This window comes from Saccostrea echinata, unplaced genomic scaffold, assembly GCF_033153115.1.
Source record: "Saccostrea echinata isolate AGI-Se365-2 ecotype Australia unplaced genomic scaffold, CSIRO_AGI_Sech_v1 ptg000033l, whole genome shotgun sequence".
In the NCBI taxonomy this organism is placed as follows: Eukaryota; Metazoa; Mollusca; class Bivalvia; order Ostreida; family Ostreidae; genus Saccostrea; species Saccostrea echinata.
In genome coordinates, this window is record NW_026889782.1 from 34,611,059 (window position 1) to 34,624,664 (window position 13,606).

At 36.6% G+C, this 13,606-nt stretch overlaps 1 protein-coding gene across 1 annotated transcript; it reads right to left on the reverse strand.

Moving 5' to 3' along the window:
- Nucleotides 1-1,498: 1,498 nt before the first annotated feature.
- On the reverse strand, nt 1,499-13,357 carry LOC133198471 (ficolin-1-like). The gene is made up of 5 exons (XM_061334561.1): nt 13,354-13,357; nt 13,047-13,192; nt 12,733-12,829; nt 10,278-10,442; nt 1,499-1,749 (listed from the first exon to the last, which is right to left on the reverse strand). The coding sequence occupies exons 1-5, from the start codon at nt 13,355-13,357 to the stop codon at nt 1,499-1,501; spliced, it is 663 nt and encodes a 220-aa protein (XP_061190545.1).
- Nucleotides 13,358-13,606: the final 249 nt, after the last annotated feature.

Below are 13,606 nucleotides of genomic sequence, written 5' to 3' on the forward strand. Positions count from 1 at the left end.
AAACCTATCGATTTTTTTTAGATTGATCATTGTCCGTTATCTTTACCTCTTTCATGTAATCATAGGTAGTGACTGTTTCTTCGCCAAGCGCCCGTCATTGTGTCTTTTGGATCCGATGAGACCTAAACAACCTAGGTCCCAGTCACGGTAGGCGTTGGCACAATAATGACGCTGCTGAATGCCCTGAGTGCCGAGTAAATATTTAAAGTTGAATCCCGTCACCGGTATATGGTTACATCTTCAGGTGAGTGAAAACAAGGGGACCTAAAACAACTTATATTCAATCTTTCTAGACGGGGAAAATGTAACCAAAGAAATCATCTATAAAGGTCAAAGCAGTAAGAACAGAACAATGTTGCATATGACGTCAAAAATTAGAAGTATTAGAATCTTGATCCCGACTAATGCGGAAAAATTCTTTTAGTCATCAATATTTTCTTGGGGGGGGGGGGGTGTCTGTGAATTGACAGTAAACACAGCCAGTAGGAGATAACTGAAATTTGTAGAGACATAGCATGCATAACAACATTAAATAGGTTAGAATTTATATATGAAGTCTGTTTCAATTTTAAAACTGTGCTTGGTCTGCCGGGATTATCGTCAGCCATATTATCGGATCTTGAGTAGGGCTATTTTAGAGTCGTGTTCATGAGCTTTTTATAAGGATCTGTCATAGCCTTAAACAAGGATGTTTGAAACACTGGAATTGTATTAACTTTTAACTTTGTTTTTACCTTCAGTTGGACTGAAAAAAATAATGTATAAAAATTTAGTTTATTTTCATTTTCAAACATTCTAAATTTACATATAAAATATTAAGTGTAATCATTTGAAGACATGGGTGAATTAAATGAAGTTTTGTTTTGCAATTCGAAACAGATCTTTCAATTAAAATGAAATACAATATAAATATTCTTACTACAATCACACGAGCTAAATACAATTTCACTTACACATTGAAAGGATAAAATATTTTGACAATTTTAGGTAGTACAAATATAGAGAAAACAAACAGTAATCATGCGTAAAAGTCTGTAGAAACAATACAACTGAAAGTAGAGCCAACTCAGACCTCTAAGAAAAATCTTTGGTGGGATCAAGTACCATGGAGGAGTAAGCATCCCCTATCGACCCCAGTAAACCGGTCAAACCTGTCGTTTACTCTTTGCCATATCCTGATGAACGGAGAAATCCGTTATCGACTCCGTGTGGATAAATCGCAGTCATTCGATAAATAATTTGATGTTTATACAACAAAAAATACTTTTTAAATTTTTTTATTCTCAAACAAAATTAAAGTAATTGGAGGAAAACTATCTTTGATAAATAAATTTGAAACCCTTTAAATAAATACGTAATATGACAACATTTAAACTTTTTAAAATATACTTATATCAGCTTGTCATTTATTTAAAAAACACATACAGCAAATTCTACAAATTACTCAGCAGTCAATATCCATTGTCACTGTGTTTTGTACATAACTTTAAAGCAATAGTTAGCGAGGTCTTATCAACATCTTAGTCTCGGTTATATCAGTCCCAGACATAATTAATTCTGACCAGGGCTCCACCCACCTGCCCGGGGCCCAGGGCCCGTTGAGGAAGGCGCGATGGCAGCCATTGAACCACCAGCCTCCTCCAAACTTAGCAGCACAGTTGTAATTCCCGGGTTTGTTGTCGTTATCCTTGTCCAGCGTAGAGAATCCCATTCCAACAATTCTTCTATCCGTATTTAGCATATTGTCACCTGTTCAGATTAAAGGCAATTATTTTCTCATATAAGTAATAAATCATTGGTCATATAGAACGTCCAAATTTAGTATAGTAATGACAATTTTAAATTTCTTGCAACAACCAAAAATAGTTTTTTAAAGGTGCTGTTATGGCTTCGTTTTAATTATCTTGCTATTTGGCTATTTTTATTAAATAGTTTGAGGTACTAACTGATCATTTGTTGTACGACTTATTTGTGTCTGAGGATGGAGCCATACTTGAACGGTGAATTTCTTGTCCATTTAGAACCCCTACTATCTACAGTGTAAGTTGTTAATAGATTTTATTTTTATGTAAAATCACTTGCTCTTTATCTCATTTACTTGTGTGATAGTGGCTGTAGATGCTAACCTTTGCATATTTGTAAACTTTGTAAATCTTTAATTTCCTTGTGCTCGGAGTATGGTGCGCCTTTATGTACATCAGATTTTGAATCATGTATTGTCTATAAATTTAATCTATACATATGGTAATATATTTACCAAGTAATAACGCTTTATTATCACACAGTTTAAGTATTTTATTATTGTGAAGTATGTTATCTGCTTCCTTTAGTCGTATGTACACCTGTTGGTATGTTTTTTTTCTATGGAAAGAAATACCTGTAATTGATTTTTCATATTTTGTTTGTTAGAGCTTTTTACCATATCCTTGTATGGTTAACTTTCTGCTAAATAAAAGCAATTATTGAAGCAGAACAAAAAAAAAAAGACTACAGAACGAGCACACAGGGGGAGAAAACTGGCACAGAATCAACTTTGGAACATGGTGATGGAACACTACCAGAAAGCAAGGCTTCATTGCCCATCAAGGAGGACCAGAACGTTACACAGCCAGACCTTGTAAAGAATATGGTGGAACTTAAAAGCAATGGAGGTATTTACAGTGACCATTCCCAGTTATCAGAAGTAAAGGACCATGATTGCAATGGAAGTACTCACAGTATTTCTTCTCTGTCAAGTGGTGAATTTATTCTCTTAACTGAAGATCTTGTAAGGAAACGAGCAGAGGCAAAGGCAGCCAAGGCAAAAATTCAGTATGCTATAAAGGAATAAGAACTACGAAAGAAGCAATCAGAGATAGAAGCAGAGCTCGAGGTGCTGAACCTTCAGAGAGAAGCAGAAGAGGCAGAGACAGAATGTCAGATGCTGGAATCCACCATGTAATGTATGTCACCATTGTCAGCTGTGGTCAAAGAAAGCAAATCTTCACTGACCCAAGGAATAATGAGTCATGTTGATATGCAGGCTTCTCCTGTCACACATATGAACCCATATATTCCACATCAACAGACCTCACCTCAAATGAGTGATGTAACTCATTTTCTACTCAGAAAAGACTTACTCTTCTCGAGACTAACTAACTTAATGACAAACCAGAGTCAAACTGTGCATGGAAATCCAATGTCCTTTATGTTGAGAATAAACTAGATATTATGGCGTCTGAACAAATGGACCTACTGATCAAATATCTAGGACCAGAATCAAGAAAACATGCATTAAGTATCAAGACATCAAATATCTTTGATTTGTCTAAGGGAATACAAAGGCTCTGGCATCGCCTGGATGAACGTTATGGAGCTCCAGAACTCGTAGAGGCTTCCATTAGGGCCAAACTCGCCAACTTTCCCGAACTAGGAAATAAGGGCGACGAGAGACTTTGAGCCATCTGACATCCTCATGGAGTTACAGTTCCAAAAGGAGGATCCAAAATATTCATGCATGTTATCTTACCTAGATTCTTCAGTGGGAATAAGGATAATAATTTCGAAATTGCCGTATTCAGTACAAGAAAAGAGAGCCAACCGTGTCGTAAAAGACAAAAATACACATGGCGCCATCTTTCCTTCATTTAGCATCTTTGTTGACTTTATCAAGTACATGAGCAAAATAAGGAATGATCCCAGTTTTAAGTATCACAGTGAGACTAACCATCAACCATTGACTGCATTCAAGGGAAAAGTGAGCACCAAAAAGACAACTGTGACCCAACAGACTTAGACAGCTAATTCCCAAGAGTCTAAAAATGAGGGATGTGTGATTCATAAGGGACATGGTGTAAAACATAGTGTTGGTAACTGTAGAGTGTTTAAGTCAAAATCCATTGAAGAGCGCAGGAGATTGATGCGAGAGCATGGACTGTGTTTTCGTTAATGTTCTGGAAGTGGAACCCACAGAAGAGTTGAGTGCAAGGCAAACATTAAGTGCAAATACTGCGGAAGAGAATCTCACACAACAGCATTGCACGTAGACAACACGTCAGCTTCCAGTGGCAGCGTTGAGAAACAGAAACCTGCACCAGTTCATGGCGGGGAGGAACCTCCTTAAGCAACCCCAAATTCCCAGCGAACATGTGACAACAGTGAACAGTTGCTGTACAGAAATGAGTGGAGAATTCAAAGGAAAACCCTATGCCAGGATAGTTCCTGCAACAGTAACCTATCATGCAAAGGCTGTCTCTCTATATGCTATGCTAGATGATCAAAGTAACAAGACTTTAGCAAGGAAAGAGTTATTCGAGTTTCGACTCATTTGGCATCAAATCACAGATGATACAGTATCTGATGACATCTTCTTCTAGACAGGTGATGACATCAGTCAGAACAGCATCAGGATTATTCATTGAATCAGCGGACGGTCAGACAAGGCTTCAACTTCCGTGTGTTCTGGAGTGTGATGAAATACCGAACAATTATTTAGAGATTCCCACCCCAGAAGAGGCAGTTCGTTATCCACATATGCAAGATATTGCGAGCTCTTTTTCACCAGTTGACACTTCAAAGAAAATCACGTTACTGATAGGAAGAGACCTTCCTCAAGCTCGTCATGTGATAGAACAACGAATAGGACATGAAAAAGAACCCTTCTCTCAAAGGTCACCGTAAGGCTGGACGATTATTGGTGATACATGTTTATCAGGAAAACACATTCCAAAAGTCACCAAAGTGTACAAACCCTTCATAATTGAGAATGGCTACAGAACTATTCTTGAACCATGTGACCATTTTATCTCGGTGAAAGACCAGTTTTCAAAAACTGATCTGAACAAAGGATACTGTAACATTGATCGTGATGAGGGTTTGTTCCAGCTTACAAGTAATGACAATAAGATTGGAACATCCGTGGAAGATATAATGTTCATGAATATTATGAAGCGAAAGTTAGTCACAGGTCCAGATGGAAAGTCGGTAGCTCCCCTAACATTCCGTCAACCACGACAAACTTTACCAAACAATTACCAACTTGCGTTACGACGTGCGAAGGCTCTAGATGCTAGTCTCAAGAAAAATCCACTTGAGACCACTTTACAACTTTCATGCTAAAGCTTTTCGATAACGACCATGCTGAAGAAGCACCACCATTACAGCGGAAACAAGAACGATGGTATCTACCACTCTTTGGGGTGTACCACCCACAAAAACCTCACCATATTAGGGGTGTATTTGATTCCTCTTCCTAGTACGAAGGTACATCTCTGAATGACCAGCTGCTCTCTAGTCCCAACCTCACTAACAATTTGCTGGGAGTTTTGATTCGCTTCAGAAGAGAGATGATTAGAGTTGTAGCGGTCGTGCAACACAGGTTCCATTGTTTCACCGTAAAAGAAGAACACAGAGAGTTGTTGTGATTCCTATGGTACAAAGACAGTTAAGTCCATGAGTGAGCTAATAGAATATAGGATGAAGGTACACGTTTTCGGTAATAGTCCTTCTCCTGCAGTCGCTACATCAGGATTGATGAAGACAGCTGAGATGTCAAAAGATAGTTATGGTTCAGATGTAAAGGAGTTCATCACAAGGAACTTCTACGTTGATGATGGTTTAACCTCATGTGCAACAATAGTTGAGGCCATCATCTCGATACAAAAAACATAAGCTGCTATGAGAGAGTACGGTGGACATCGACTGCACAAGTTTGCATCTAACACTCTTGAAGTGATGAGTGCTTTCGAGCAACAAGACTTGGTGAAGGACATCTTTGATCTTGATAAAAATCTGTTAAAGCAACGAAGCCTCGGTATTTAGTGGAACTTGACTGATGACTCGTTCAAGTTCACCATTGCAACAGATGATAAACCGTTGACACACAAAGGTGTACTTTCAACAGTGAACAGCATATTTGGTCCGTTAGGGATCCTTTCTCATGTGATCATCAATGGCAGACTTATCCTACGAGACGTACTTACAGAAACCATAGATTGGGATGAACCATTACCAGAGCACATTATGTCACGTGAAGCACTTTAGTGATAGTCGGTTGTGCTTGATTATATAAACAATGACAACGGTGATTCTTCATCTATGTATCGAACAGAGTGGAAAGAATTCGGAGTTTTAGCGACCCGGATCAATGGCACTACATCCCACCTCATCTCAACCCTGCTGATGAAGGTACCAGAGGAGATGCGGCTGGAAGTTCTTGTTCAAATGGACCAGTGGTGGATGTTCATCTGGGTGATCAGGATGACCAAACCAGAACCTTTCCACTAGTAGAGTCTCATGTACAGAAGGAAATCCGACCTACTTGTCTAAAGACAGAGTGCAAACCATTGCTTGGCACTATGAGATTTGAGCAATTTTCTGACTGGAATCGTTTGGTGAAGAGCATAACATTGTTGGAATGCTTCGTAGTGCATAAGAATGAAGACAAGTCACTGATATTGCCAAAATAATTGAGCTATTATCAAAAGGCTGAGCACTTCTTCATCAAAACAGTGCAACAGGAAGTCTGTGCTGAAGAAATTGACTGCTTGCGCTCGAGTCAACCATTAACAGCAGTATACTTACCTTACACCCATTCATCGATGACGAAGGAATCATCCGAGTAGGTGGACGTTTGAAGCACCTGCAAACTGAAGCTATCTGCAAAAACCCCATCTCACTGTCAGGAAGGCACTTCATAGCAACCTTGTTGATTCGCAAGTGCCAACAACTAGTTATGCATTAAGGTCGACATCTTACAGAAGGGAAAGTTACGTCAATGGGATACTAGAAAACAGGCTGTAAGCGTCTTGTTTCTTCACATGTGTGTAACTTGCAGAAGGCAACGAAGGCAATGCAACACCTTAAAAAATGTCTGACCTACCAGAAGATCGCATTGAACCAGGGCAGCCAACTTTTACGTCAGTCGGTGTAAATATCTTCGGGCCATGGGGAGTGTTAACTCATCGAACCAGAGGAGGTTCTGCAAACAGCAAGAGATGGGCAACGTTGTTTACTTGTCTGGTGTCACGTGCCGTACACATTGAGGTCCTGGGGGAGATGACTTCCTTATCCTTTATTAATGCCTTACGAAGATTCACCTCCGTACTCCGATGTGTGAAAGAGTATCATTCAGACAGAGGAACCAACTTTGTTGGTGCTGTTGATCCACTACATATCAACGCTAACAACATAGAGGATCAACCAATTAAAGACTTACTGTACTCAGGAGGAACTGTCTGGATCTTTAATCCCCACATGCGTCACACATGGGTGGCGTATGGGAGCGATTGATTGGGGTAACACGCCGTATCCTAGACAACATGTTAAAGGAACATAGCACTCAAGGACTCATCCATGAAGTTTTATCGACTTTTCTTGCGGAAACGATTGCAATTATAAACTCACGGACATCCATTCCTACAGATACAGGCTCATTTTCATTCTCACACCAAACATCTTGCTTACTCAAAAGACAGGCATTCCGAATGAAGAAGTTTGCAACACAGATGCTAAGGATCTACTTTAAGTGCAGTGGAAAAGATTTCAACGCCTTTCCAAGATGTTTTGGTACAGATGGACGAAGGAATATCTGCACACGTTACAGATTATGAAAGAGTGGCATCAAGATCAAAAGAACATTAATGTAGGTAACGTCGTACTGCTCAAGAACATTGAAACCCATTGGAACGTGTGGCCCTGGGGCTTGTGATCAAAGTGTTTCCTGGTAAGGATAACATAGTTTGCACGGTGGAAGTTCGCATCAGCAAGAACGGAAATACTCTCTCATATATCAGACCAATGACAGACTTGGAAGTTTTGTTAGAGCAGTGAACTCTTGATAGTGAAAAATTGGTGATATCAAGACAGATATCAGACGGGGAGTGTAATGGCTTCGTTTAAATTATCGTCATCTCTCTCGAGAGATGACACATTAAGTTTGTTACCCGGATATGAAGTCCCAGTGTAAGCTGCCATTGATAAGCTGGTGGTCTGGCAGATTGATGACACAATTTCTAAATATAGAGATGTAAACAAAACTGCTAAAAGAATGGGCGATTTGTCTTGATATCAAACAAAACAAGCCATCTTAAAGAAAAACTACCCATGAATCATTAGAGAGTCACAGAGACAGAATCGCTTGGGTAGTGGTGGGTCTTCAAAATACATGCAGTTACCTAAGTTATTGCGTAAATGATTGTCAGTTCGTGTGTAGCAAAATGCACTAAACATGGACATCGATTAGAGTGGCCAAGGCGTGGATCAAAGAATTTACAGAAAAAACAAAGGGGGGGGGGGAGGAAGTCTTAACATGAAGCAATCTACCTATTGCGTAAATGTTTGATAAGATCAAAAAGAATCATTGTGAGTATTTTCACGCATGTTTGCACTATTCTTTTTGTTCTATAAAAAATAAAGGTCATAAATACAATTATATTGCTACCTCTGCATAAAAGACCAATTTCTTTACCCAACTTGTATTTTAAGGATTTATGTTTAAAACACCTGCACTCATTTTCTTTGTGTAATTTTAAATTACATTATTAGTTAATAGCAAAAAAATGTCATCAAATCTCTTCTCTTATTCTTGAAATAAATCCAACATTATTTATATAAAATGATTGTTTCCCGGAACAGCCTAAATATCATGGTTGGTAAATTGGGACTCTTTCAGATAATTTGTAAATGCTTAATTTTAGCTGAAAACGTTTAAATTTTATTACTGACCTATATTCATGCATGTAAGGGTTATATTTAAAAAAATCCCATATATTTAAAAGTGGAAAATCTTTGAAAATCAATTGAGGGCCGGTGTCGTATAGAGAGACTTCCCCCGGAAGAACTGGCTATACCGTGAGACCCCCCCCCCCCGGAAGATTGACTGGTTATAGAGGGAGATCTCCCGGGGAAGTCTCACTATATAGCCATCCCCCCTTCATAGTAAGACTTCCCCTCAAATGAAGTTTCCAGAATATTGTTTTCATTATTAAACAATATTTTTCTATACAAACATTTTCAGTATTTGAATAAAAGTTCTCCATTAATTAATAATTAAAACATCTTAATAGCGTTTTAACAGTTTATCAGCCAAAAAAAAATTGGGGATGACAAGTGCTTGGATGTCTTGATGTGAATTAACTGAATGAAAAATGTACATTATTGTTACAAGTATGCATCTATATTAAATTGTATATAATGCATTCTCCATGCAGGTAAACCGGCATAGGCAAACTCCAAGAGTCCACGAGTAATGACCTCTTTTAAAATGTTAAATGTATTTCTTTTGATAAGAATTGTTTCGGAACAATTCAATTATTTACTGTGCACGATAAATTTTAATGCACACTTTTATACTTATTCATTTGAAAATATGTATACACGTATCTATTTATAAGATCATTACCTAAATGCAAATATATATACCCCCCCAATGTGTTTTTCAAGAAAGTCAAAAAGTTTAAATATTCCCTCCCCATCCATAAAATAAGATTTTCGAGTTTTGACATCCCCTTTTTATCGTAGTCAAAGATTATTCAGGTAAGTTTTTTTTTTTCTGACTAACCCCCACCCTTTGAAAAAATGTTCTTCTGCCTGTAATAGCTGAGGAAAAATGTTACATTCCACTGTTTATTCTGTGACATTAATGAAGCCAAAGAGATGACATTTCAGGCTTTCTGGAAAGCCAAACTTGTCCTGCTATTTATTTTATTAAATAGTTTGAGGTACGAAGTAATCATTTGTTGTACGACTTATTTGTCCATTTAGAACCCCTACTATCTACAGTTTAAGTTGTTAATAGATTTTATTTTTATGTAAAATCACTTGCTCCTTCTCTCATTTACTTGTGTGATAGTGGCTGTAGATGCTAATCTTTGCAGATTTGTAAGCTTTGTAAATCTTTAATTCCCACGTGCTCGGAGTATGGTGCGCCTTTATGTACATCAGATTTTGAATCATGTATTGACTATAAATTTGATCTATACATATGGTAATATGTTTACGAAGTAATTACGCTTTACTATCACACAGTTTAAGTATTTTATTATTGTGAAGTATTTTATCTGCTTCCTTTAGTCGTAAGTACACCTGTTGGTATGTTTTTTCTATGGAAAGAAAAACCTGTAATTGATTTTTCATATTTTGTTTGTTACAGCTTTTTACCATACCCTTGTATGGTTAACTTTCTGCTGAATAAAAGCAATTTTTTGTGGCAGAACAGGTGCTATTCAGATCGACTATGGTGACCCCAAAAATATTTACGAAGCTAATTAATTCTATTGCGCATGCGTTCCTATCTGTACCTAGTGTTCCTGTTGTTGGTCCTGAAAGGAAAAGTCTATAGTTGTTGTTTCCGTCTGATACAGAAAACTGGTTATAAATCACGTATCTCTGATTTAAAGTCTTGTGTGTGATGGAAACGTAGAGTTGTGGTAGATACTTCGTTAATTGGTGTATTACGTCATTTCCTGTAAGAAAACAGAGGATACTGATTTCATGAATACGCGGGTATATTAAGGAAGCATATAAATCGTTTCTCGGGAAATTTAGACTTTTTTAAGAAAATTAAGTTTGATAATTTATCAAAGTCGCCAATAAAACGTAAGCTATTATTAACTATTACATAAAGACAACAAAGTGTCTGAGGCCAAGAAGTGCACCACCACAACGTCATCACGTGACTGCTATTAATAGCAAAATGTTCCTTAATAAAAAAGTTAACAGAACAACAATACCCCGGGGTTTGATAATTTCTTTTAGTAAATAATATAGTTGAAAAACATCTCTTATGCCTAAAAAGTGCTGCTAGAATCCCACTGTCCGGTCGAGAAAATAATTATTCCACATATTCGCACGAAACCTTACCCAAAGTTTTGCATTTTATACATATAACCCGAGATATTTCTTCAAACAAAGTTTACCTCACGATTCTAGCAGCACTTTCCAAGTTTTATAGAACGCAAGCTTTCGATATGTACTAATATTAGGTTTTGAAGTGTCCAGCTTAGTGTTGTTCTTTTGCATTATTGTTGTCACGAATGACAGAGGAAAAACCGACCGGGATACGTAAATAGCTGACTGTCTTCAAAAGAAGATATAATCAATGAAAATGAATTAGCATACCTGTTTAACAAACTTTAACTTCACATGAATCACACAAAATATTCACGATATTTGCTTCTAAACCCCCTTTTACGTATCTTTTTACATGCCGTCTTAGCAAAATTCTCGTTACACAACATGATCAATATTCACGTTACTTGTTGAACATACATGACGTCATCGGTCGGGGTTTTTAATTCAGGTGACAGATACAGCATAACAAAATAAAAATATTTTATTTTTGTTAATATTTGCAAGTTTCTATTCAAATTCATGAGTTAAACTATATCTCTAAATAATTTAATTTTGTTTGTATTCTAGCCTCTGAATGGTTAATATCCAAAAAGGAACACAAATTATTTTTGTATAACCTGGTTTGGTATGGGGACACACCCCCCTGACAACCAGCTAAATCATCTGTATCCATACAATCCTCTCATTTCCAGTCCTCGGGATTCATGGAAAATTCCAGATTTAATAAATGACCCTTAACTTCAAACAATAATTCGATCTTACCACATGTAAACAAACAACAAGGCCGCTAGGCCTATGTATCAGTTTTTACCTCCCCTCGCTTCCCATCACTTCCGTTACTACGGTTGTATTATTGAGCGGCAAATTTGAACTAATAAAAAGCAACTAAATTTTACACCCATAGTTATTTAATGATTTTAAAATTAAATTATAAGGAATGACTCTAATTCTTGGCCAAATTATTCGAGTATAACCTGGTTTGGGTCAGTTTACGCTGTTTTATAATCCGCTTCGCGGATTATAAAGCGTAAACTGACCCAAACCAGGTTATACTCGAATAATTTGGCCAAGAATTAGAGTCATTCCTAAAATAACAGTATTTAGAAAACTTGTGTTCTAAAATTGACGTCATCTCGCCTACTATGACGTCATATGATATCACTGATTTAGTCAAGTCAGATTATCTTAGGGCTTCCTGCGTAAATGATTGACTTTACTAACTTCTTTAGTACTCCCTTTGACATATATAACGAGAAGATACTTTTACTTCCGATTTTGTATAGATTCAACAAAAGAACAATACAGTGTTTTATAAAGATGAGGCTTTATATCGATCCATGCTTGCTAATAATGTCTCTAACATGTCATTTAATTCATGAAAAATTTTATAAGTCCAGCATTATTTAAGTTTTTTTTTTTTACATGTATGCATAACTTCCTTTACATAATTCAATGACTGGGTGATCTTAAAAAAAATTGCTTGCCTTCTCCCGACCGACCGGCTAAAAATGCACCGACTTAAAACAAGTGAATTTTCTCGTAACGCAACAACTAATTCGATTTTATCAATAATTTTAATCACAGCTTTGTAAATTTCAGTATTGATGTTGAAAAATTTCTTGGGGATGAAATTTTCCCTACCTACCGACCCATTTAGCTTATCCTTAGGCAGGGAAGGGCAACCAAACATGGTTTTATGTCCAGCTGAAATTTTTATCTAAAAATATTGTGCTGCATTACGGAGATACTTTGGATTTGTAATCCTTTCCTAAAAACATCAGAGACCCTTAATATTATATATGCATTATATTATTTATTCAGGACATGTATATTTAGACATCTTTTTGGGATATTTGTTTCTTAAAAAGTAAAAATAATTTGAATATATTTTATATCTCTTACCAATCCAGTAGTCTTCTTCTGGGATTCCGAACCCGACTTTGTAATCAGCCCAGTTCCGTGTGAAGTTAACAGATCCTGTTGTTCGTCTCTGTATCGCCTTCAAAATATTAACATGAAAAACTCAATAACCTTCTCTTTTTTTTCCAGATTGCCTTAAAATTAATCTTCTCTTTATCCCTATTGACTGTTAAATGTTCTAATGAAAAAAAATAATAACTACCTTTTATCCCTCATTTTACTGAACTAGATATTATATTTGATACGCACAGTCCAGAGGGACATAAAACTACAGACAAACAAACAAACAAACGTACAGTCCAGCCGCCGCCAAAAGTTCCCATATCGCAGAAGACCTTCACAGAACGACAAGCAGGACTTGATCTCTCCCAGGGATATATCGTGTACACACCAGACGCTCTGTAACCTTGGTCGTAAAGGGCCTTACAGTCACGAGGCAGAACTGTGGATGAAAAGTTCTTACATTTTTAGAAAATATTAATTATATTTATAAAATTCAATAATGAACATTTCTTTGATTTCATATTAACTCATGATTTGATCAACATTTAGGGATTTATTATTATTATTATTATTATTTTTTATAGATGTTTTAGAGTGTACCCATTTTGCTTAATACTTCAGGAGAAACATATTAGTAGTATTAATTTTGGTTTACATATCAGTTTTAACTGACGCATGGCTAATGATTTTTTGTTGTAGATTTTTAAAATAATAATAATAAGTTCCTTCAAACAGAAGCCGTAATTATCTTTTTACTCAATGATTTAAATTTAACAACCTTTTAATATTATACGAGGGCTGTTCGGAAATTATTGAGACATTGTTTATTCTTTTAATGAACGCCTTTTGATAA